Genomic DNA, 25523 nt, shown 5'->3' on the forward strand with positions numbered 1-25523 from the left:
GCTAAGCCACTCGCAAAATTTGAAGTTGCCAAAGTTCCACGGCTTCGACTTTACTATGTAGGAACGCGAGATTCCGGCCATAAATTTCTGGTAATTCGAATTTTAGACAATTTATTTTTCAACAATTTCGACCAAAAAATGAGTTAATTTAGGTTCTTATTTAGTTTTTAAACCTTTTTTAGTTTTAATTTAGCCGTTTTTTTTTATTTTTTTATCTTAATATATTGAGTATTACCAATATTTACTAGATCTGCTTATTATACTATGCTATAGTATGTTGTTTACCATATTTTCTGTAGCTTGCTCTTTGAATGTTCGTGCGTAAGCTGAAATCCAGTTTTGTATCATTGCTATCTTAGGGACATCTTCAGCTTCCAATTCACCAGATTCAACAAATGTCATCAGCTCATTATACATATCCTTTGCCGACATTTTATCCTTTTGGTTGAGATTTCCATTCAAAAAAAAACCCTTCAACAACTCCTTCACCTTCTTTTTCATTCTTTTCCCCCTTCCTTTCCCTTCTAATTTTTGATTGCTTTTCAACGCCCATCCCATAGGTAATTGAAAATTCACATCAACAGAACTGATTCAATGCAAAAAAAACGTAAGTTTTCAATTTTTGAATTATGTCTGTTTAAGCTTACATGTTTCTTTACCTTGCATCTTCTAATTCATCATTGCGATTGTTATTATCCGTGAATTCTGGTATTCTAACTGAATTTATGTCTATAGAACATGTTAGTCAAACATATTTATAAAAAAACACATCTATTTCAATTGATTACCTGGCAGGGGAATTGTCCAAACTGACTCAGGTTCAGTTTGTTCAGAAATCTTTGGATGGGGACGAACAATTGGTTTGGTACAAAGTTTTGCAATTGCAGAGGGAGAAAATTATTCCATGGACCAAAATGTGGAAGTGATCGGGCACATATGTAGCCTATCATTTCGCCAGAAATTGGCCATTTCCAGTAAAATAAATTTGAAATCCCTTTTATAGTTTTGACACTTGGTTTTGAATTTAGTTCTTTTTTGCTAACATTATTTGGATTTTCATTTTCAGATTCAAATTGACTTCGATTTGGTTCCAAATATGCTAGTGATGTACCAGATAAATGTTTAGCCGCTTCTACTATATCCTCTCCATCACGAATATCATATCCAATCCGAATATATCGTTTGATTGAATGGGAAATCTAAAAGAAAATGGTAATTTTAATATAAAATCTATTGCTATATCTATATATATTATAATACTTACTGCAGCATGATGGGAATCAATTGTTGTTTTAGCTTCACCTGGCTCGAGGAATTGCCAATCACGAACTTCAATTTGATACCATTCATTCCAATGCGCAACTATAGCCATAAGTTCTGATGAATGGTAATGTGCCCCATTATCTGATATTATTCTAATCCATTTTGGTTTATGTTTTATTGTTTCAAAAACAGCTTCAAAAGAGGAGGCAGTAAACCAAGCATCTTGCTTGGTATCAGTTGACCAGTGATCGTAAGCTTTTACGTCTAATTCTTTGCAATTATTTTTTTTTATAAAAACTAGAATTGTGTGAAGAGTCCATCCACGTTTGCCAAAAAATTCTGCTTTAGTTTCCCGAGCAGATTTTGGCAAAATTCTCATCTTATAATCAGCAACAAGTAACGCACCATGCTCATCAAGAGTGGTTAATGTAGCTTTAAATTGAGCATTCAAGTATACTTTACGCGTTGTATGGGCTAAAAAATACTGCAATTGTTCTTTTATTTCTTCTAAAGAAGTGGCTTGATCTTCCATTACATGTAATTGCATAAATTCAAAAAATTCAAAAAACTTATCACATTCTGAGCACCGTGAATTATGTTTTTCAGAACATTTTCCAAAGGCATATGGCAAACAATGGGAAATACAAGGATTATGTTTTGTTGTACCATCAGCATCAACCACTAATTCTCTTTCATAACCACAACGCATATGGCGCCGCTTTAAAGCATCAATTTTTCGCAATATATTATCCTGAGGATATATTAAAAGGTAAATAATATTTTTCAACCTAAAATAATTCATTTATCAAAATAGAATTTACTTACTAATTGATCTTTTTGTGAAAATGTATTGCGTGCAATAGCTATTAAAGATTCAAATGGAGTATAGCCATACTCATTACAGGTGAGACAAAGTCCACCCATATCATCTCGATATTTGATATTACTACAGTTTGCTAATCGGCCCATAAATGATGTCTTTTTCATACCATTAGGAAAAGTTTCTTCAAATTTTTTCCACAGTTTAGTTTTTTGATCACGCATATATAATATTGGCAATCCATTTTTATCCACTTTGTAAGAACTTTGTGCAACTATACTTCGATCCTGAAAAAATATTAGAAATTGTTTTTCTTTAATTTCAGACATTTGTTTAACAATTCTTCTTGGTTTTATTAGGCTTGGTGCTCCTGGTCCATTAAGTCTTGCATGTTTTCGTGCAGAATTAATTGTATCATTTCCTACCTGTATGTAATAATAACAGTTTTTTTAAGATTTATTTTATAGTGAATTCAATAAATATAGATTTTGGCTTTACCCCAAACTTTTCTTTGAGTTTTTTATATGTAAAATTTTCGGCAATTATTGAAAGAATTCTAACTTTTCCATCATCTCCTCTTTTATTTTTTTCTAAAGCTTTTTGTAAACTTTTCCAAGGTGTTTCATTTTCATTATCAGGGTTAGATTTCTTTTCTATCACTATTAGCATTCCTGATTCAAAAAGTTTCGCTAGATTTTCCCTATCAGGTGAAGGATCTGGTGCCTTTGTCCAAAATTCAATTATATGCTGTTTTTTTGAAAATGGGGTGATATTAATACAACCAGAGGCACGAAGCATTGCTCGCCATGCACCTAATTCTTTTTCTTGAAATTGATAATTTTCTGGATAAATTTGAAATAAAATTGCAGGAAATTGAATTATTGTATTAGTTTGTTTGTACCAGTTTGTAAATAAGTTTGACCAATCTGAAAATGTATTAGCAATTTTACGTTTTTTTATATTTTGTTCAAATATAAGATTCAGTAAATCAATATTTTCCCAATTATCACTCGTACAAGTAATTATATTATTATTCTTTTTCAATTCTTCCAATTTTTGTTGAACGTATGAATTAGTGATTCCAAATAAAGTCACTCCATCATATTTTCTGAGAATACCAATAGTCTCCCAAATTTTATTAGGCGTAGTATCCTTATTATGGTATAATTTAATACCTTCATAATAAACGTCCAAACTACATTCATCTTCTAGTATAGATTGTATAAAAAGTGATTGTTTACCATTATATTTCGTTATAAGTGTAGAAAGATATCCTGGACCAGCACCATAATATTCTTCACAAGATGAAATACCAATTTTACTAACCACAATTAATATTTTATCTAAACGAATAAATATTGGAATAAATTGAACATCTGCTATTAACTCATGAACAATTGATTCATTATCAAACCCCATAACAGCTAATCCTGAATATTTTATTTTATTACCAAAAATTTGGTTATACGTTTCATTAATTGCTACAGAAGCTGATGGCTGAGCTCCAGAATCTTTATCATCACAAACACAGCGGAAACATGGATTTTGTGTTTGTTCATTATTAAGAACTGTTATTGCAAAGTTCTTATTGTTAAGATAACAATTAACAGACATAAATAATCGATAAGGTATCAAATTAGCGTTAGTTTTATCAAATTTACATAATTCCCACCAATTTCGTGCATATATACCGTAATGCAAATCTTCTGAAATAATTCCCTTGGCCAAAAGGGTTATTGTATACTGTCTTTTTTTGCTCATTGAGAAAGTTTGTATAATAAAGAACGCAAGATTCTAAAAAAAGTTTTTTTATTAATAACGAAGCCCATAAAATTAATTATAGGTTGCCAATCATTTTATCCTGTTAAGTGTCGATCTGTCACTTAAGCAAATTTGATTAATTAACAGTTAATTTGGTTAATTATAAATTAGCCAATTAAAAGAAGTAATCATAATCATGTGACTAATTTTCTGATTTTTATCGATCTTTTTTTCAATAATTTTTTTTTATTTTTCAATTTAATAATGACTAAAAAAAAGGTGCTATTTGGAAATATTGGACTATTATTACGCAAAACCAAATAGAAAGTAATAAAAATAATTCCCATCGTACTATACAATGTAATTATTGTTCTAAAGTTTTGAATAGAGTTGTCCCTGTATGAATGCAAAATCATCTTGATAAAGAATGTCTAGAAGCACCGGATAATGCAAAGTTTAAAAAAAATTAATTCACAAGGTTTTACAACTAGTACTATTTACACTCTAATTATTACTCCAAATACTACTTATACAAATATACCTGTAAAACGAATTAAAATAACTAAAACATCTAAGATTGTTGATCGTATGAGTGAAGAAGAACAAGACAACCTTGAATTTCAACTAGCATAAGCATTATTTTCAGCTGGAGTACTATTTGCCTTTATTGATAATCCACTTGTCATTCAATTTTTTAAATGTCTTTGGCCATCCTTCAAGTTGTCAAATAGGAGAAAACTTGCTGGAGATTTATTAAATGATATTTATGATGAAGTAAAATTACAAACTGATGAACAAATTTTTAAAGCAAAGACTCTTTGTATGGTTTTTGATGGTTGGTCTAATATTAATCGAAAATCAGTATAAAATTTTATTATTTGTACTTCTAAACTAGTTTTTTTTAATGCTATATTTTCAGGTGAAATTATTCAACAAATGGAAGTTATTGGTGTTCAAAAATTTTCAGCTATTATTACGGATATAACTAGTGTAATGAAATCAGCATGGAGACGAATTGAGGAAAAATATTTCAATGTTATTTGTTTTGGGTATAACTCTCATGTTATTAATCTTTTAATTGGAAATGTTTTAAAGATTGATGAAATTAAAACCATAGTTAAAAATTCTAAAATGATGGTTAATTATTTTAAGTCTCATGCCCAGTAAGAAAAATCGCATACTGAAAATATACTGAAAATATACTGAATTTTAAGAATATTTAACTATATAATCATGTATATTATAAGTATAAATTAAATATAATTTTAGTATATTTTATGTAAGATATTTATATCCATAAATAATGCTAAAATTATGTTTAAATATACTGTATTTAATATGTAAAAAGCTCATAAAACACCCTTAAATTTTGCCTCTTTAAGTATATTTTAAGTGCAAATTTTATGTCATTAATTTCTACTTAATTTCAGGATAATTTTATTTCGTGTTATTATATATATTTAAGTATATTTAAAGCCCATTTTCAGTGTATTATAAATATGATTCAATTGTATTTTGCATATATTTTAATAATATTTCAATTAGAAATAACATATATTTTTAGTAGTTTTAAAGGTCAATTTAGTTCAAATAAAATAATATTTTATGTATCTTTTAATTAAAAATAGCATACATTTTTACTTGCATTAAAGATTATTTTAATTACATTTTTACATTTGATAATAATGATATTTTTAGTATATAAATACAATATCGATATGGTTTGATTATATTTCAATAATAATTCGTGTACATTTTAAAGGCTATGCTAATAACCAATGATACAAATAATTTCTATAGTAAAGTAAAATGTTTAATTTCATATTTCTGAAACTATATAAAACGAAAATAAATAAAGAATAAAATAAATAAAGAAAAGAAGGTACAGTTAGGAAAACTTATTTTTCATACCCATTACACAATAACTCGAGACCCATTTAATTTAATATACTTATTAAAGAGGGGAAAAAGTTATATTAGTAATTTAGTTATTTAATTTTAAATCCAATACAATAAAATTTGATGCATACCTGTTTAATAAACATAATTTTTAAGTAAAAAATACTTATACACGTCTACAATTAACACCTCGACATGGACCTATTTAATTTAATGTACTTGTTAAAGAGGGAAAAAGTTATATTAGTAATTTAGTTATTTAATTTTAAATCCAATACAATAAAGTTTGATGCATACCTGTTTAATAAACATAATTTTTAAGTAAAAAATACTTATACACGTCTACAATTAACACCTCGACACGGACCTATTTAATTTAATGTACTTGTTAAAGAGGGGAAAAAGTTATATTAGTAATTTAATTATTTAATTTTAAATCCAATATAATAAAGTTTGATGCATACCTGTTAATAAACATAAAAAAATACTTATACACGTCTACACTCTACAGTTAACACCTGACACGGCTACATTAAAATAGAAAAAATAAAAGAATCAGTTAATATTAATTTCGACAGTAACTAACTATTGGATAATTGATATTGTGGTGGAAAATTTATGTATTCATACTGTCTCTCCCTGTAATATAGTCAGCTTCTCTTCTAAGTAGGGTTAATTAAAACTTTCTAATTCCAGAAATTCAAGGTTTTGTATCTTGTATCCTTTATTCCTGGTAAAATATTTTTTGTCAGTAAGTTTATAAATAATATAGACTTATTACCAGAATAACATAGACTTATTACCAATATTTTATCAGAAAAGAGAAAAGTAAAATAAAAAAAACAGTGAAATGTTTTGCTTATAATAGGTATTTCATTTATTTCATCATCGCTTTATCCGTGTTTAACTATTTTTAGATACAAATAAAGTTAATGGGATAATCTTATTCGTGTTTAGCTATTTTTAGAAATTAATCAATATACAACAAATATTCTTAATTATCGGGTTTTTTACTAGAACATAAAAAGTTTTATTATAAGTGCGAACTGCTGCAAGAAATCAATGCCCAATATTTTCCCAATTAGAGTCATCAAATGCATTTTCTTTATCAATTATATAATATCTATTATCTATTTTAGCAAAACCTATACAATGATCTAAACATCTTACATCGATAAATTCTTTTGATCTGAATTGAGTAAAATGTTTACATCCATATTCATCTTCTACAATTTTTGATGTTAATTGTACATAGGCTAACATGTAAACCTGATGGTTGAATTCATGGACAAGATAATAATTTACGATTCCATATATATGTACAATAACGAGTTGAGGAGGCGCATTAGGTCTGTGGGCAAGTTTATCTATTGTGCGTCTTATCTAAAAATATTTATAAATAAAATATAAAATCAATATTAAAATTATATCAAAAAAATAGCAATGATAGTAATCAAAGATTATAAATTTTACCTGAGCACAATAATTATTTCTTGCAATTTTATTATTTCTTTTTATACAACAGCTACTAATATATTGTCCATCTGAAGTTCTTAATCTTCCATATCTTACACCATAATTATTAACCTCCTAAAAAACGAAATTATTTTGTTATTGTAATGATGAATTTAAAATTAAATAAAATAAAGCTTTATATTACCATTTCTAAATCATTATGATTTATTAGAGCTCCGGACGAGTCGAGTCAAATCGAGTTAAAAGGTAACTCGTACTCGATTCGGCAAAATCGAGTTGAGTCGAGTTGAGTCAAAATTATAAAATTTTCCAATCCGACCCGACTCAAATTTAACAATATTTTAACCCGAACTCGAATCGACTTGACCGAGTCAAGTTTAACCCAGGTTAAACTCGCGCATTTTTATTTATTTATTTATTGGACTGTGACATAAGTCTTTTATATGAACCAAGATTATTTTTGTCGCATTTTTATTTATAATTTTTATATACATTTAATCGTATAGATTATTTATTACATAAAATAGATTGAAACTATTTTTTTAATACTGTTTTCCACCAAGATTTTAAGCACATGCAAGCACAGATTGTTTCAGCTGAGAGACTGCATCTTTTTTGACTTATAAGATCGGTACCACCTGAAAAAGCCCTTTCGATTGGTGTGCTAGTTGCTAAATAAATTTAAAATTATTAAATAACTTTAAATAATAAAAGGTTTAAATTTTAAACGATATATTATTACCGGGGATTGCAAGATAGTCACGCGCCATTGCTGCCAAGTGCGGATATTGGGATTCGTTCATCTGTAGTTAGAAATTAGAATAAATTTAAATTGTAAAATTTATTTATAAAATTGTTTAATTAGCATACCTTCCACCATTGTAATAAATCTACTTCGCCAGGAACAATTGGACTTCCCAAATATAAATCCAATTCACTTTCATTTCTTGATGTACGCCGTTTTTTATATATGTGACTGAGAAGATCATCATCAGCGGTAAGATCTTCATCTTGAATATTTTGGTCTATTCTTGGTGCGTATGTTGTATCATATAACTTCTTAATATCATCTCGTGCTTCCGTGATATACTTTTCTTCCCAATTATGATCCTTATAATATGTGAGTTTTAACCGGGGATCAAGAACTAAAAATAATAACATAAAATAGAAAAATTAATTAATAAAAACATATAATAAAATGTAAAATCCATATGAAATAATAAACTTACTAGTAGAGATGGTGTATATTATTCCATCAGTATATTGATAGTATTTTTTTAACTTTTCCATTGCATTACAGGCCGCTTTTTTTACAATTTCATCAATATTTGCTTCTTTATCAAAATCTTCAATTTTATCCATAATCCAATTGAAAATTGGTATTGAATTTTCAATAGTAGGGTATCGTCCATGAGAGATATGAAGCGTGGCACGCAAAAATATCTATAATATGATAAATTAAAAATAAAAAATTTGGGCAAATATTTAAACAATATAAATTATTAGTTTATTACATATAATAATTTTTTTATTTGTTTAAGTAAATCCCATTCAGCATCAATTATTTCCCATTTTCGTAAATCTCTGTCTGCTATCGCTATATTATCCAACGCCTTTGATAAAACAAAATAAAATTAGAACTTGCAACAAATTCCTATAAATTTTATGTAATAAAATTTACCTCTCGCAATTCTAAGCTACGTTCTATCATTTCGAAAGTCGAGTTCCACCTCGTCTTAACATCAACCACAAGTTCTTTATTGGGTAAATGAGCAGCCTCACACTGACGTGAAAACTTTTCTCGTCTTTGTGGAGACGCATGAATCTTAACAACAAGTTTTCTAAGCTGAAAATAAAATACATTATTCAGATTAGTTCTTGAAAAAATAAGTTATTAACCGTATATTGAATACTGACCTTAGGAACAACTTAGGATATTTCGTCATTATTCAATAATTCATTTTCATTTTCCACGTATTTAACTTTTAAAGTTGAAAGCGCGTCCTGTGCTGCTAGGTTGATGATATGTGCCAAACATCGAATGTGATTGTTGTACGCAGTGAATTCAATATTTCGATCTTTACAAGTTTTTTCTAATGCTTTCATGAGAGTATCGTTATTTGAAGCATTATCGGTAATGCATGCTATAATCTATAAATTTAATATCAAATATTATAAGGAATAAAGAAAATGTTAATTATAATTAATTAAAAAAAAATAATTAGAACAAATGTAAATAATAATACCTTTGTGAGAATTCTCATATCGTCACAACTTTTTACAAATGATTCGTGTAAATTTTCCCCAGAGTGGGGTCCGGATAATTTACAAAAGTCGATTAAGATTTCTTTTAATTCCCATTCGTGACTTATCCAATGTACAGTTATTCCGAGAAATGGAATGTAACTTGGTGAAGTCCAAGCATCCAGCGTGAATGAAAGTCGACCTGGTGCATTCTAATATTATTAGTATATAATATTTATTTATAAAATTAAAATAATTAACAATAACAAATATGAAATACCTGTAAAATCTCCCGTATATTATTTCTTTCTTCATTAAATTTATCAATAACATCGCTGCGTAAAGTATCTGCTGATGGAGCTTTGGCAATAGGATTAAGTATACGAAATAAAAGTCTAAGGTGTTCACTTTCTACAGCCGTAAAAGGTTAGTCATCACAAACAGTCCATCTGACAATAAAATCTCAAAATGTTCCTTGAGTATAACGCTAAATTTCTTTATTAATATTAAGTAATAAAAAGCATAAAATACAACATATAAAAAAAAGAAAATAAACATTTACAGGTAATTCTTTTTTTACAAACTTGTCCATTTCGCCGCTTTCTACCTCTGTTTCAATTTTACTGGAATGTTTCCTCTGCATATGTTTGTGAAGATTAGTAGTGTTGCCACCTGTCCTTTTATACGTCATCCTTATTAAAATAAATTTTATAATCAGTATACTGCTAAATTAACAAATTTACTTTATAATAATAATACACTCACCCACAATAATTACACTGAGCCTTTTCATCATTTTCTACTAACGTGAAATGTGACCATACAGAGCTATAAGTCCTTGTTGAAGAACCTGCACTTTCGCCTAAACTGTCACTCATTTCAAAAGTAGAAAAAAAAAGATGATCAGATAATCGATCATTTAAATAAGTTCACGTAATTGCAGATCTTAAAATATTTAACCTGGGTTTAATCGAGTCGAGTCGAGTATGAATTTAACTCGGAATTGACTCGGATCGGAATTGACTCGTGACTCGAATCGATTATTACATAATGAAAAATTCTCAAATCGAACTCGACTCGACTCGACTCGACTTGCGAGTTGACCCGAGTTGACTCGACTCGTCCAGAGCTCTACGATTTATATTGCTTGATCCTTCGTAAAATTTAATCAGATGTTTGTGTTCTTGGCTTAGCAGAGAATATTGAGTAAAAGGGGAATAAAATTCTTCTTCATACCCTTCAGTACTAAAGACCCGTTCCTTACTCCATTGTTTTAGCGGTTTTTCTTTGAAAATAGCTTTTGAGATAGAAAAAAATGGTAACATATAAAATTGCTGTAACAAAGTAAGCATATTTGCAAGGTTGCTATATGGCTTGATCTTTGATTTAATGAGTGGTTGTAATATACCACACACCCTTTCCATAGGAAACTGCCAATGGGTCCAACTAGGGCCACAATATTTAATAGAATCTGCTACATGTAAGAGGTAATGAAAACTTATCTTACATGCTGCTAAACGTTGGCCATTGTTCTGATAATACTCTCTAAAATAATTAATCATTATTTTAATTATTATACAATTATAAATTATAAGACAGAAATCATTACCTTTCATAATAATCTGAAAATTTTTTAAGCAAAATTTGTACATCATCAATTCAGATATTTCAGGTTCTAAACAAAGCTTTACAGACTTCACAAAGTTTGCCCATCCTTGAAGATGCCTATTATGTAACGAAAAGTAAAATTTACTTTTTGATTAGTTAAAAAAATTTAAAAATGTATTAATTTAACTTTTTACTTTTTATTAAAATACCTTTTATCCAGATACACCTTTAGTAATGGTAATGAAAATAAAATTATCCAATTTCTCCATTCTACCGCTTTGTAACCATTATGATATTTAAATATGTCACGTGGAGGGCGACCAATTTCAATAGGCATATCTTTTTTTACTTTTTCCATTTGTATGCCAATACTTTCCCACTGTGATTTTGATAACTCATAATCACTAGACAATAATAGATTGTTATAAAAAAATTTTCCACTCCAATGTGCATACATTGACGGTGCCACATTCTCGAAGAATAAATGCATTATATCTGTTGGGAAAGACCATGGAAATAATAATGTTTGTAATTTTAACAATTCACTAGACCCTTTAATTCCTGTATAGTAAAGTAATAATAATTAATACAGAGATGTAAGTATACTTTTACTTTTTTTCTCAAGAAAATCATACCTGTTTCTCTGATCATTTCATCTTTTCGATCTTTATTCGTTTCTTCTTCAATTAATTTTCCCATATTGATCGTGTCATCATGATTTCTTATATTGCAAAAAGCAGATGATGGATAGTATATGTGTTTATTTGATGGTGACAAGTCCCTTTTATCATACAAAAATGACAACCTTTATACGAATTGTGTCCAGAGAGGTTTAAGCTTTTGCTTAACGCTGGAACATCCCCCGTCCATGTTAATAAATGTGCGCGTAAAATAAAAGGTTCATTTGTTCGTCCATCTATACATTGAACTCCTTCTATCCCTTAAACTGTTTTGCGGGCAAATTTGCCCGCAATTTCTAAATTAGGATGATAAACATTAAATTAATTCTTTAATTTTGGCCAGATCATCATATAATTTTGCAGATATATTGATCTACATTCTGGCCATAGAAATTATAGTATTTATTTTGCCAATCATTAAAAATTAAGGCATAAATACGCAAATAAACATGCAAGTTGGCACTTCAGAATTTTGGTTTTTTTCGTTAATTATTTATTTGTGGTTTTTTGTTTATTTAATTGTAACTTTTTTTATTTTCTATGATGGAAGCCTTGCAAGAGTATGAAAATGATGATTATATTGCTGAATTTTCACGAAATATTTCATTAATAAATGATGCTGATAATGATAATATAGATAGTAGTGGTGATATTAATGAAATAGAAGAAATTCAAGAAAATATTAGAGGTAGAGGTAGAGGTAGGGGTAGGGGTAGGGGTAGGGGTAGAGGTAGAGGTAGAGGTAGAGACAGTGGTAGTAGTGGTAGAGGTAGTAGTCATGACTATGGTGATAATGAACAGACTGTACAACTTCCACCTCCACCTTTCTTTAATAAATTTCAACATTCTAAACCTTTACATGAATTTACAGTAGCTTTACCAAGAGAACTCCTTTTACTATCACCCTATTCAATATTTTGTCTTTTTTTTTCTCTTGAACAAATAAAAATTATTGTTAAAAATACAAATATATATGCTTATGCAAAAAATGCAGGAGAAGGACGTAAATGGACAGATTTAACAATAAAAGAATTTAAAATTTGGTTAGGAATATTAATTTATTCTGGTATTTTTAAACAACCTTGTATTAAAGACTTTTGGAATAGAGATAGCAGATATCCTGAACATAAAATTACAACATTTATGACATTAGTTCATTTTGAACAGGTACTTTTAACTTATCTATTATTTTATTTTATTACTTAATTTATTTATGTTAATTTGAAATTATTATTTATTTAGATTAAACGCTTCATACATATTTCTGATTGTACAGTTGCACCTACTTTTTGGTATTCCAAATTGGATCCTTTAATGACACATATTCAGGCAGTTTCTAAATCAGTATGTATTCCATCATCAAACATTTCAATTGACGAAATGATAGCAAGATTTTCTGGTAGAAGTGTCCATACAGTTAGAATTAAAAACAAACCTACACCAGAAGGTTACAAAATTCTTTCTCTTTGTGATGCTGGATATACATATGCTTTTTTTTTTACATTTAGAATTCAAAATCAACCTGAAGTTCAACAAATGCCAGGTTTAAGTAAAGTAGGAAATGAAGTATTTCATCTTGTTTCTCAACTACCAAAAAACAAATCATTTAACATTTATATGGACAATTATTTTTCTAGCATTAAACTTTTTAAATATTTACGTGAAAAAAAAATTGGAGCTTGTGGAACTGTTCGTAAAAATAGTGCTAATTTTCCTCAAATTCTTAAAGTAGATAAGAAATTAGAATGGGATACATTATCTGGTGTAGTTGTTGACGATGTATTAGCTGTTTTATGGATGGATAATGGCCCAGTGACCATGCTTTCAACTATTCATCAAATTAATGGAGATGAAAATCGAATTGAAAGAATAAGACGTCGGCCACGAGAAACAAGTACTAATGCAACTAAAGTTCGAGCAATATTTGGAAGTACAAGTAAAAAATCTTTACCAATCCCCATAATAATAGATGATTACAACCATTTTATGGGAGGTGTCGATATTGCAGATCAACTACGAGGTTATTACAATACTCAATTATCTGTAAGAAGAACCTGAATACCATTATTTTTTTGGTTATTAGATACTGCAATTGTTAACTCATATTTAATATTAAAAAAAAGTGGTGAAAATATTGAACATAAGGAATTTAGATTACAATTAGTTTGGGATTTAATTAAAGAAGGATTGGAGGAGGAAGAAAAGCAACATACACGAAGCTATATTGATGAGTTAACAAATAAATTTGAACATATTCAAATTGAGCCATCTAAAAGGTACCAATATGTTACATCAAATTTTGAACTTCCTTTGGAAAGGTTATCACCAGGTGGTCATTTTCCAGAGTGGAGAGAAGCAAGAAGTAGTTGTATATGGTGTAAATATTTGACAAAAAAAGTTCAGAAAAAAGCAGAAAGAGATCCTCCTCAATCTCAAATATATTGTATAAAATGCAGTGTAGCTTTATGCTGTAATAAGAATAGAAGTTGTTTTAAAGATTATCATACTCAAAAAGATGATAATAATTAAAATAAATATAAAGCTTTCATAATTTAAATCATTTTATTTTATAAAAATTTATTTTGCACTTTTATCATAAATTTTACAAAAATTGTTCTTTTTTTTTAAGTACTATGTAAAGTCAAAATCTTGTACCTAAAGTTAAAAAACTCGATTAATAAATGTTGTTCATCATAATAAATTCTAAATATTTTATTAAGGTTTTGGATAGCTACGATCAAATCCCAATAAGATCGCCAAATTTAAAGAGAATTTTTTTTAATTTCGCGGTTGTTTTTAAAAGTGCAATTATTTGATCAATGAGTAATCTTTAATTTTTTAATATATGATCGGTAAATTAATGATTGTAATCACGTGATCTATATGTTGATCTAATCGGGAAAAAAAATTTGTCAAAATAGCTTAATTATTTCTAAAAATAGATGAGAGCTGAATTTGTAGTAAAATTGCGGGCAAATTTGCCCGCAATTGCTTACAGTTTAAGGGATAATATTTAACAAAATAAAATTTCAATTATAGAAAAAATACATTTTTATTAGATATTAAAATTAGCTATACCTTCAAGTTCTTGTAATTCTTTTATAAGAGGGCATAAAAAAGAATTAAAATTCTTTGGCGAACGGGGACCTGGTATTATCATTGTTATCAATAGATTTTCTTTTTTTACATGAATAGAAGGATGAAGATTATTATTTATTAATAAGATGACCCAACAATCATCGGTTCATTGTTCAAAAATCTGATATCCATCACATGTCTCAGATAGTGCAATATCCCGTTCATCTTTAAAAAAACCCCTTTGTAATAAATCCTTATATAACCTATTGAAAGAAACATATTTTAATGGCCTTTTTTTTAAAAAAAAAATTTACTTTAGTAATTAAATTATACTCACAATCCATCAAAGATATCAGCATATATTTCCTCCTCTCCTTTGTTTTGGGAATAATTACTTCTATATTGTAATTCTTCGGCTCTTTCTTTATTCTTGTATTGAATTATTAGGCGTTCTTTTACCGAAAAAAAAAATGTTGTATTTACAGGTTTGGCATTATCATCAAATTTGTTTTCACCACAAATAGGGCAACTGGCTAAATTTTCATATGATGATGTAAATGCAATACAACTGTTTTTGCAAGTATTGTATCTATGAGGTTCAAAAGGAACTATGCTATTGATTTTTTTTTTCAACTTATAAATTGTTAAATTATAATTAACATTATCAAGTATTTTGTTGAATGCGATGTCAGATATTGAATGGAGTACTTTTGTATGTAAAAAACGTAAACCTTGAATCAATTCATCTAAAATAAATAAATATTATTATTCTATCAAAATTAAAATCAATAAACATAGTATTAACTGTACCATCGTTTATGTTTGTCATTTCAGATTTCTCAAATTCTTTATCATCATCTGTTAATTCATCATTCTCTTCAGAAATATATGCACTTGTTTGTGAACAATCACTTTCAGTTTCTATGTCTCCTTTATCATCTTCTTCATCACAATCTTTATTATCAAGACTTTGCCTATCACTATTCTTATCGTAATCTTCGTTATTAGGAATTGGATTACCATTATTATAATCTTCGTTGTCAAGAAATGGCTCATCGCTATCGTCATCATCATAATCTTCTGATCTGCAATTAACATGATTTTGATGATTATTAAAGTATTATTATAACAATAATGTTTAATAAAAGTAAAATTTACTTTTTTTTATAAAACAATTAATTAATTACCTTTTTGGTATGTCTTTTAAAATTACAGGAACATGATCGTTATTTGAAACATTGCTTTCTGAACTTGTATCTGATTTATCCGATTCATCGTCTTCGAACTTTCTTTTTTCAGCTGCGTTACAACTTGAAATTGATTCACTATCGCTTTTTGTTTCTGATCCGCTTTCTGCTTCAGATTCATTAATTTTTTCAATATTTGCTTTTTCTCTTTTTTGATGTTTTTTAAAAGTTTTTCTAGTAGACAACCACTTTCCGTTACCATCTTTAGAATTTATTTTACAAATACGACAAGAACAAAGAAATGGCATTTTGAAACGTGATAGAATTTATGTAACGATCTATTTTTATAAACAATCACATAGTTTGTATTACATGATTGTATTAAATTTACGCATTAAAGTTAGAGGTTGTGTTACAAGATTGTGTATCGTTATTAGAGATGATATAATAATGACAATATTCGTAATAATTATACTGATTGTATTATGAGCAATGGTTCACACAAAGCCATACTAATTGTTCAAAGCCTATTATGAGCAACGGTTCATATAAAAGCCATAATAATTGTTCAAAGCCTATTATGAGCAACGGTTCATACAAAGCCATACTAATTGTATTAAGAGATTGTGTTATGAGTAACGCTCGTACTGATGACCGATAAATTGAATCATTATATTTTATGTATTATTATCAATGAAGTTAATTTAACCGTGTTAATACTGACAAGAATGTAGTCCTAATACTTGTAATAATCTTTCATTAATAATTTCATAATATAATTTTCATGATATTTTTTTTTTTATGACACCAACACTACAGTGAAATGCAAAAGTTATATTTAAAGGTAACTCCCTCTCACCAATTGTTCGCAAGGCTCTCAATCAGTCAGAACCTAAAATAAAGTTATATCGGTTATTAGACATGTTTGATACTGGTCTCCTTAGTGTCCTCGAGCTGGGCTTTTGATGCATAAACGAGTCGTAATATATTATTCACAGGGGTAATGAGTCAGTTTTTGGAGAGGCACTTTGTCAGACCATCAGGACAGAAAATCAGAAAATGGTGTCGAACAACTATAAATGGTATTTCGCGATCAATAAAAAATAAAAATAAACAACACGTCAGTCGCGTCACGTTTAAGTATAAAGTATAAATACATGCTATCTTTAGTGATTCTTCATTTCTTTACGCATTTTTTAAAAAAATTTAAGAAAATGGAACAAACACCCGAAACTGAGGTATAAGAGTAAAAATATAAAAATATTTTTAATAATCTATAATCAAAAATTCTTACTTTATTACTATATTATAGCTCAGGCCCATATATAAGCCTACGTCTAAATATAATTTACAAGATGCGTTAGGATTAAAAAATGAAAAGCAACGCTGGCTTGCTTATTTGGTAACTATTTATTAATTTTTAATAAAAGATAAAAATTGTTTTTTAATAGTAAATTTTTGTAATAGGAGATAATGCGAGAATGTCTCTACGAAAAGAATGTAGATTTTACCGCCGATTATAGGAGTCAAAAGCATACAATAACTGCACAAATAGTTCGTTCTGTAAATATTAAATTTTAATTTTCGTCATTTCTTTTTTTTTTTGAAGTATACTAAAAATTATTATATTATAGTTTAAAAAAAAGGCTCCTGACTTCCCTATAACCGCAGCCGATTGGGCTGTAAAGGAGATGCTTGTTAGTACTATACAAAATAAACGTAAGTTAATAATAACTTTATTTATACCTAGTTGGTTTATAGTAGAAATTAATTATTTCATTTTATTTATAATAAGCTATTATCTGAAAAAAAAAAAAAATGAATTAGAAAATAATTTAAGAGTTCCACCACAAAATTCTCCAGCATTACAGGACCGTCCTCTACCATCTCCTCAAGCACAACAAGATCCTCCTTCTCCAGTTGAGCCTTCTGATAAACAAGTTCAGATCCGGCCTCCAGTTGAGCCTTCTGATGAACAAGTTTAGATCCGGCCTCCAGTTGAGCCTTCTGATGAACAAGTTCAGATCCAGCCTCCAGAACCACGTACTGATGAACAAGTTCAGGTCCGGCCTCCAGAATCACGTACTAATGAAAAAGTTCAAAGTGATCCTCCAAAAAGGGTCCGGAAACAACGTGTAAATGACAAAGAAAATCAAAATAATGTCCCCAAAAAAAGAGGAAGAAAAGCAAAATCAAGTAAATAAATAAACTTGATCTCGGAGATGACAATTTCTTCGTTCTTGTATAAAACGAATCATACATAATTTTGACTTAATTAGTTCAATAAATCTTGTTATGATAAACTATTGGTTAATTCATCTTCTCATACACTATATCAGTATTCGGCATTTCATTCGAATTAAATTAAAAATTTGAAGACGTTTAGATTACCTCCGCATAAATAATTTGAATTGTGTAACGTGTAATTTGTCCACGCCTCATTACGCAATGTTTAATTGTTCTAATCATTAATAAATAATCTACACACTATAAATTACTTTGATAAGAAATTTTACACATTTAATCTTTTTTGTTCTAAAAAATCGCTTAAATCTTATAAATACCTTTCCCTTCAATTATGATAACTTACAAATGAAGATGGTTCACAAAAGAAGTCAAAATAAATTACAAGAACGAAAAAATAAATCCTTTTCGAATAATAAAAGAAAAAGAGATAAGGTGAGTGAACACTTGAGAATCGCCTAGAGTGGTTACTAGGTTCGCCCGTAGTTTTTCAGATCTTTTAGATAGCTTTTTTTATTTTTTTCTTCTATTTTTTATTTTTTTATTTTTTTATTTTTTTTTGGAGGGTTTAATAAAAGATGGAGTATATAATTGTATTCGGTTGTTATCTGGTTTCTAATTAAAAAATTGGTTTAGGTCAACTCTTTAAACGAAACAATTGAAAATAAAGATAAAGGTAATTACAAATTATTATTGTATAAATAATATATATCAATTACTAACATTTATTTAGAAATTACACAATTAAAACGGCAAAAAACATTTGCCGTTGAATTATATCAACAAAAGTTAAACCAAATAATAGAAATAGAAAATAAATTAGAAAATAATTGCAAATGTATAGAAAATGAATAATTTTGTTAATAAATTATATGTTATTATAATTCAGTTCTCCCAATTATTCTGTTCCCCAAAGAACTACGTGAAAAATTTTTTTTTTTGATGGGAGAAAAAAATGATATGTTCCCATATGAAATAAAAATGATATATCTTCCCATACGAAACAAGTTTTGTGAGAAAAAAAATTATTTTTTCACGAGAAAAGGAGTTTGTCAAACAAGATCTGCTACTTTTACGTAATTACTAATAGCTCATTTATTTAATATTTGTATAATTTATAAAATAAAATACGAATACTGACAAAAAGTAAATTTTACTTTCAGTTAACAACCAGATCGGCATACTGTACTATTCTGATTAAAGTTTCTAGCACGTTGTTTGTAATTAATTTTGTACTTTTCTTTGTCCCCATTTTTCCCATTTCACAAAAAATTCATCAGATCTTATCGTTCTCGTATATTTGCTAAAATCCTTCTTTTTGAAACATGTATTTTCTCACGCATTTTTTCCTATATATACAATCCAATTACGTAAAAATTATTTTAAGTTTTCGTAACGTCTAAAACTGTGGTCTGCTTGGAAGGTTTTAGCCTGCCGAGATAGTTTTAATGATAGGAATAACTTTTAATTTATATAATAGATTCACGATGGTCAGACACCGCTCTCAACGTTCGAAGGAAAAACGAATTGCTCGCATTAAGAGCAAGAGAGGAAGTGCTCGTCAGGTAGTTGCAGGTGGGTTCCTCTCTATGATATCCTGGGGGCTTAGATTGTTCTAAAGAGAACTTGTGGACGTTTGTCCTGAAATGATCCTGTGGACGTCTTTGGATTGTTCTAAAGGTGACTTGTGGACGTCTGTTCTAAAACGAATCTGTGGACGTCTAAGCGGTATCAGTTAAGGTTGCTTGTCTAAACCTCTTCAAAATCCTACGATTAGTTTCGTCAAAATTTTACTATAGATTTATTATAGTTTTGGCAGAGTTTCGGCAGTTTCGGCATTTATAATAAGTTTCGGCAGTTTCGCCTTTCTCCAAAGTTTTGCCAGTTTTTTAATATAACTTTAATATAGTTTCGGCAGAATTTCGCTTTTTGGCGAAACGCCATCTTGCCTAAACCCCTAAGTTTCGGCAAGCAACCTTAGTATCAGTGTCAACCTAAGATGGAGAAACCCGCTTGGTCGAGCTGCACATAGATCAAGTTAACCAATTTTTTTTCCCCATTAGATTACATAAAGGAATTGGAAAAAAAGGTGCAGGAACTTCAAGAGCAAGTGAATGGTATGGATCGGGCTTACAGAGATGACCAGAGAGAATTGCTGCGGGTACATAATGAATTAAAGAAGGCAGAGAGAAAGTAAGTAATCAACTTTTTTGCTAATAAGTTTCCTTAAATTAATATAATTTTTCACTTTTATTTTATTAGAATTACTCGTTTAGAAGGGGAGGAAAGGGATGAAGAAGGCCAAGAAAGAAGACAAAGAAGGGGACAGGGACGAGGGAAAAGGGGAAAATAAATTTTTGTATAATGTTATTTATATTCCTAATATATTTTTTCATCTATTTGTTAATAAATATTAATAATATAATATGTTACAAATTGTTTATTATCGTTGTTGTAAGTTGTAAATATTGACGTGCTTGGTAAACTAGTTTTAAGAATGAAGGATAAAATCTAGCGCAAAGAGTAGTGACAATACAAAGTGCAATAAAATTACAGGTATTGCGAATAAAATGACTAAAGAGCCAAAAGACAGAATGAAAAAAAGAAAGATATAAATGAATGTAAACAAAAATGATGCAGACCTAACCTGACGTTATACATTATATGTTATACTGTACTAACACTGTTGTGATATTAAAGTCAATCGGCAAATATATATATATATATTTCAAATAAATCTTAATAAAAAAATCAACGTGTAACTGAATGATAAATTTTCTTTACCTGAAGATTTTTTTAGGTCTCCCAGTTCGTAAGATGAAAACATCTAACGTAATGATTCAATTTATGATCGCATTGCACATTGCGCAAGTTTAATAACCCACCTATTATTTTTATTTATTTATTTATTATATATCTAATAATTATTTTCACACGAGAAAAAAAAATTTTTTGTCAATCCTAACTGTTACATTCTGCTACCATCAAAATTGTCATTTTTTTTTAGTGAGAAAATTTTTTATTTGCGGAAAAAAAATACCGAATGGGAGAAATGTGGATGTTGCACAGAGTTTAATGTGTCACGCTAAGGTGGTGAAACATCATTATTATAACACAATTAAATCTTACGCGTGCACTTCCATTTTTGGTTCATCAAATCCACTTTGCCATTAAAGTATAAATACACCGCTTCCATTAAAAGATGTAAAGATGTAATTCAATATCGAATTACATATTACGATTAATATGTCCAAACAAAAAAAAAATCAAATTACATATTACGGTTAATATGTCGCAGCAAAAAAGCCATGAAATAGAATTACATATTACGATTAATAAATTTATCAAAAAAAAAATTAAAAATTCATTTTTTGGTTTTTCTTTCTCTAATTCTCTTCTTTTTTTAAAAAAATACTGAATTCTTTCTACCACCTTTATCGCAATTTTAAAATATGGACTCTTTAAGATCATTAAAAATACCAATTATCCAGCTGCAAAAAAGTATTTTACCTTATAATTTTGATTCTAGAAAACAACCCGAAACAGAACAGCCTGCAACAGGTTTGCAAAGTTAATTATTTATTTTGTATCTAATTCTAATAAATCAATTAATATCTACTTCAATTTTGAATCAATATTTCATAATTGGATATATTTAAAGATAAACAAGAACCATTGGTCCTAATAATTTCTCCAAGTGTTACAAGTGACGATGGTTCTTCTGGTTCTCCCAGTGTCGGGGTTGGGGTTTCTGAAACTTTTAGTAATAATGGCACTAAAAAACCAAATATAAATAATGAATTTTTTGACAATGATGATAGAATGAAGAACAGGATCATGGTCAAGGTTAGTTTTAAAATTAATATGATTTTATATTTAATATATGTGCGAACATGGTATAACAGTAATATTAAAGTTTATTAAATAGTTATTAATTAACACAATTTTATTTACAAAAAGTAAATTCCTTTTTTCTTATTTATATTTTATAGATGATCAAGTAAAAGTATTGGATACCAATACTGATGATGCTAACGAAGATTTTTGTAAGTTTCAATTTATATCTTATAATCTTAGTAATTTAGAGCAAACAGTAATATTTAAATTTATGTTTATTATTTTCTATTTATTGTAATGTATAAGGTTCAACCCAAAAAAATGATAAAAAAAGAACGAAAATTGGTAAATTTTCGCATTTTTTTCTTACCTTGTTGATTAACAAAAGAGATACTTACTTTTTGTTATTTTAAATTATATTAGATACCTCGATGCGTAAAAGGGCTAAACCGGGTATTGTATAATTCACAGAAAGTAAACTCTGAAACTTGAATTTGAAATAATATATATATTTTTCTTTAGACGAAAAAATATTATTGGCCATTAATAAGATCAGAGGTCCCACAATAGATTCGTTATTATATTCATTGAGCAAATTGAAAAATACCGGAGTTAAAAGTGTAACAATGAACTTGGTTAATAATAATATACGATTTATGGATTCCACAGGAACATTAGTGATAAAGCCAAATCACGTTAACTCTGATGATATAACAATTAATGCCAGTTTTCCTCATTATGATTATAATCAAGCCTCGGATCTCAGCTTCGAGGCAAATATTATCGAATTAAAGAAATTCAAAGAATTGGATATGGCAAGTATAAGATTGGCGGAAGATTTGCATAAGCTGCTAGGTTATATTGGTAAATTGCCAAATAATCCACCTATACGTGATAGGTCAATCTTCAGTAAAAAAGAAGAGTATAGAGAAGCCCTCATTAGTCATTTGGAAAAGATTAATTCAACACAAGATTTTCAATTTTTTCGTGGTACTCAACGTATTAATTTGATTTCTGATGACAATCAAAAAAGTTGCAGTTCTTTTAAAATTTTACCAATTCGTGTGCAAAAAAAGACTTCATCACTTACTGAATTATCTGATGAATTCAAGAAGATTGCAAAAGATTTAATTTTTATCCGTAATGGGAGAAGCAAATGAGCAAGGAAATAAAGAAATGGCCAGACGCAAGGAACTAAGGTTTCATGTCGGGTTTTTTAAGTCATACATACAATTACAGGCTTTTTGTAAGATAAACTTAAACAGAAAACAATCAGAGACGACAAAATCTCAAGCAAAAATATTAATTGCTCAATTTTACCCCTTAATTTCTTTACCGAATTTGGAATTGATGCTTCAGCGAGCACCACGTATATACAGGTTACTAGAAGTAGCCAATTTTGATTGGCGACTTTTAGATTCTTTCGAAGAATTAAGCGCATGTTTTTTTAAGAGTGGAGTAAAGACGGCAATTAACTTTGAAATATGGATCAATTTGGTCTGTACAGGCAAGCTGATTAGTTATGACGAAGAATTAAAAACTCAAGAAAGAAATAGGGAAAACAAGAGGATTAAAATTGAAATTATTAAGGAATATTTTAATATTTCAGAGGTTAATTTTGACGAGATGGTTGGTAATGAGTAGGTAGTAAACAGAGAAAAAAAAAATTTTTTTGCAGTCAAATAGTTTTGCATTATAATTAGAATGAATTTATATTATAATGATAAAAAATGGACTCGAAAAGCGTTGCAACCTCCAGATTTATAAATTAACATTATAAGTAATTTAGTAATTTTACATGAATAAAAGGCTAAATAATATGCAATCTTTTATTGTTTGCGCATTCTAACATTTGCTAAATAAACTTGCTATAATTGCTATCGTTTACTATCATAAATAAATAAATAAATAAATCAATTTGTGGCTTAGCCTATTTTTACATGAAAAAAACTCCGATATGTTATTTATGTATACGTTTTTATGTATTTATTTAAAAACGTTTTTTTGTTAATGGTTTGGAACATTGTTCCAGTTGGTTCGATATTTTGTTAAACGCTTCATCAGATATAAAATGGAGTACTTTTACATGTAAAAGACGTAGTCCTTGAATTAATTTATCTAAAAAATTAAATGTTAATTAATGATCTAGTTTAAAATTTTAAATTTATAATATTAAACATACCGTCCCATATTTTATTCTCTTTTTCTGCTGTTATTTCAAATTCCTCAAAACCATCATACTCTTCAGAAGTACCACTTTCTGTCTCTGAATTATCATTATCATAATTATCAATGATCTTAAAAGGTCCATAATCATAATCATCAAGAATTTGATCATCGCTAAAATAATTGTAATTATTAGGAAAATGTAAGTTATATTTTTTATTATAAATAATCGATCAATTACCTTTTAGATGTATCTTCTAACACTGAAGGAAATGGAACATCAAAGCTTTGATTATTACTGTCACTAAAGTCATATTATAACAACAATTAGTAAATTAGTAAAAGTAATTTTTACTTTTAGCAATGACAGTACGATATATTAGCTAATATTTTAGGAGGTATAATGATAATTTTAATTATTCGTAGATAAAGTAAAAAAATTGACTATGCTGATTTTAAATAAGGGCAATTTTAACAAATAAGGGAAGGTTTTCACTTTGACAATCTCAATTTAGTGTAGCGAGAGGTCCCTGACAATAGGAGAAATAATGGTAAGACAACAGTAAAACAAAAATTTTAAAAAACTTTCGTCCATTGATGAAACTTACCGAAAGTTCATCATTCCAAAAATATGTTTTTCTTTCATATTTACCTAAAGTCCATTCCAAAGTCCAGATGTTCTGATTCTAAAAACGAAAAAACGTTAGTTATAATATTTTTAATATAAATACATTTACACCTAATTACCTGAAAGGCCGTTCCAAATGGTTTTTTCTTTCAAGTATCTATATAGAAGGAAGACATAAAATAGAGTAATAGATTGATTAATATATGTGAAGTATGAGTCTTCAGAAATAAAAATCAGCAAAAACAATGTGTATAAATAAGATAGAACAAGTATCGATATGCGCCCAGTCTTAAGCCACAGGATCCTCTTCAAGAAAATTTTATTTTCTAGAAGAAGAAACCTGAGTCTTGGACGATACCAATCCTATGTATGCGCTTAGTTTTAAGCCGCATAATTCTCCTTAAGAGAAGAAACCGAAAATAACTTACAATTAATAAATTAAAATTTAACTATGGGCATAATACTGGTGTAATGATGAAAAGATTGATGACATAGTAAATCATGTAAAATTTCTTTTTAGGTCATATTAACGAGGATTTTTTTCCTTTTTTATGTATTCAACCGCAATATGGAGAATCGTGCGAAATTTCTTAATGAACTGCAAATGCTTTTAACTCTCTTTTTTCCTTTTT

The 25523-nt window shown here is 28.4% G+C and overlaps 12 protein-coding genes across 12 annotated transcripts; 6 read left to right on the forward strand and 6 right to left on the reverse strand.

The window, feature by feature from the left end:
- Positions 1-267: 267 nt before the first annotated feature.
- On the reverse strand, positions 268-3844 carry OCT59_004057 (uncharacterized protein; the record flags this gene model as incomplete). Its single annotated transcript, XM_066148030.1, has 6 exons — positions 268-586; positions 660-729; positions 815-1199; positions 1265-2014; positions 2089-2508; positions 2582-3844. The coding sequence occupies 6 exons, from the start codon at positions 3842-3844 to the stop codon at positions 268-270; spliced, it is 3207 nt and encodes a 1068-aa protein (XP_065996669.1).
- Positions 3845-6802: 2958 nt separating this feature from the next.
- OCT59_004058 (uncharacterized protein) lies at positions 6803-7406 on the reverse strand (the record flags this gene model as incomplete). Its single annotated transcript, XM_066148031.1, has 3 exons — positions 6803-7126; positions 7217-7333; positions 7404-7406. The coding sequence occupies 3 exons, from the start codon at positions 7404-7406 to the stop codon at positions 6803-6805; spliced, it is 444 nt and encodes a 147-aa protein (XP_065996670.1).
- A 3118-nt stretch (positions 7407-10524) lies between these two features.
- Positions 10525-10815, reverse strand: OCT59_004059 (uncharacterized protein; the record flags this gene model as incomplete). The annotated part of the gene is made up of 1 exon (XM_066148032.1): positions 10525-10815. One exon carries the CDS (start codon positions 10813-10815, stop codon positions 10525-10527), a length of 291 nt encoding a protein of 96 aa, XP_065996671.1.
- Positions 10816-10976: 161 nt separating this feature from the next.
- Positions 10977-11770, reverse strand: OCT59_004060 (uncharacterized protein; the record flags this gene model as incomplete). The annotated part of the gene is made up of 4 exons (XM_066148033.1): positions 10977-11008; positions 11073-11188; positions 11281-11632; positions 11707-11770. The coding sequence occupies 4 exons, from the start codon at positions 11768-11770 to the stop codon at positions 10977-10979; spliced, it is 564 nt and encodes a 187-aa protein (XP_065996672.1).
- A 524-nt stretch (positions 11771-12294) lies between these two features.
- Positions 12295-14280, forward strand: OCT59_004061 (uncharacterized protein; the record flags this gene model as incomplete). Its single annotated transcript, XM_066148034.1, has 3 exons — positions 12295-12918; positions 12994-13771; positions 13835-14280. The coding sequence occupies 3 exons, from the start codon at positions 12295-12297 to the stop codon at positions 14278-14280; spliced, it is 1848 nt and encodes a 615-aa protein (XP_065996673.1).
- A 715-nt stretch (positions 14281-14995) lies between these two features.
- Positions 14996-16324, reverse strand: OCT59_004062 (uncharacterized protein; the record flags this gene model as incomplete). The annotated part of the gene is made up of 4 exons (XM_066148035.1): positions 14996-15092; positions 15167-15575; positions 15640-15914; positions 16017-16324. The coding sequence occupies 4 exons, from the start codon at positions 16322-16324 to the stop codon at positions 14996-14998; spliced, it is 1089 nt and encodes a 362-aa protein (XP_065996674.1).
- Positions 16325-17095: 771 nt separating this feature from the next.
- Positions 17096-18001, forward strand: OCT59_004063 (uncharacterized protein; the record flags this gene model as incomplete). The annotated part of the gene is made up of 6 exons (XM_066148036.1): positions 17096-17098; positions 17228-17254; positions 17329-17418; positions 17484-17579; positions 17651-17735; positions 17844-18001. The coding sequence occupies 6 exons, from the start codon at positions 17096-17098 to the stop codon at positions 17999-18001; spliced, it is 459 nt and encodes a 152-aa protein (XP_065996675.1).
- Positions 18002-18608: 607 nt separating this feature from the next.
- On the forward strand, positions 18609-19115 carry OCT59_004064 (uncharacterized protein; the record flags this gene model as incomplete). Its single annotated transcript, XM_066148037.1, has 3 exons — positions 18609-18695; positions 18897-18936; positions 18994-19115. The coding sequence occupies 3 exons, from the start codon at positions 18609-18611 to the stop codon at positions 19113-19115; spliced, it is 249 nt and encodes an 82-aa protein (XP_065996676.1).
- A 632-nt stretch (positions 19116-19747) lies between these two features.
- Positions 19748-20613, forward strand: OCT59_004065 (uncharacterized protein; the record flags this gene model as incomplete). Its single annotated transcript, XM_066148038.1, has 3 exons — positions 19748-19835; positions 20324-20453; positions 20523-20613. 3 exons carry the CDS (start codon positions 19748-19750, stop codon positions 20611-20613), a joined length of 309 nt encoding a protein of 102 aa, XP_065996677.1.
- A 1099-nt stretch (positions 20614-21712) lies between these two features.
- On the forward strand, positions 21713-23257 carry OCT59_004066 (uncharacterized protein; the record flags this gene model as incomplete). Its single annotated transcript, XM_066148039.1, has 7 exons — positions 21713-21821; positions 21922-22001; positions 22082-22106; positions 22253-22306; positions 22404-22442; positions 22521-22550; positions 22620-23257. 7 exons carry the CDS (start codon positions 21713-21715, stop codon positions 23255-23257), a joined length of 975 nt encoding a protein of 324 aa, XP_065996678.1.
- A 190-nt stretch (positions 23258-23447) lies between these two features.
- OCT59_004067 (uncharacterized protein) lies at positions 23448-23741 on the forward strand (the record flags this gene model as incomplete). Its single annotated transcript, XM_066148040.1, has 1 exon — positions 23448-23741. The coding sequence occupies one exon, from the start codon at positions 23448-23450 to the stop codon at positions 23739-23741; it is 294 nt and encodes a 97-aa protein (XP_065996679.1).
- A 346-nt stretch (positions 23742-24087) lies between these two features.
- On the reverse strand, positions 24088-25283 carry OCT59_004068 (uncharacterized protein; the record flags this gene model as incomplete). The annotated part of the gene is made up of 7 exons (XM_066148041.1): positions 24088-24215; positions 24280-24437; positions 24505-24567; positions 24760-24793; positions 24916-24949; positions 25011-25037; positions 25245-25283. The coding sequence occupies 7 exons, from the start codon at positions 25281-25283 to the stop codon at positions 24088-24090; spliced, it is 483 nt and encodes a 160-aa protein (XP_065996680.1).
- Between the last annotated feature and the right edge of the window lie 240 nt (positions 25284-25523).

The sequence above is a fragment of the Rhizophagus irregularis genome, chromosome 12, assembly GCF_026210795.1.
Source record: "Rhizophagus irregularis chromosome 12, complete sequence".
Lineage (NCBI taxonomy): Eukaryota > Fungi > Glomeromycota > Glomeromycetes > Glomerales > Glomeraceae > Rhizophagus > Rhizophagus irregularis.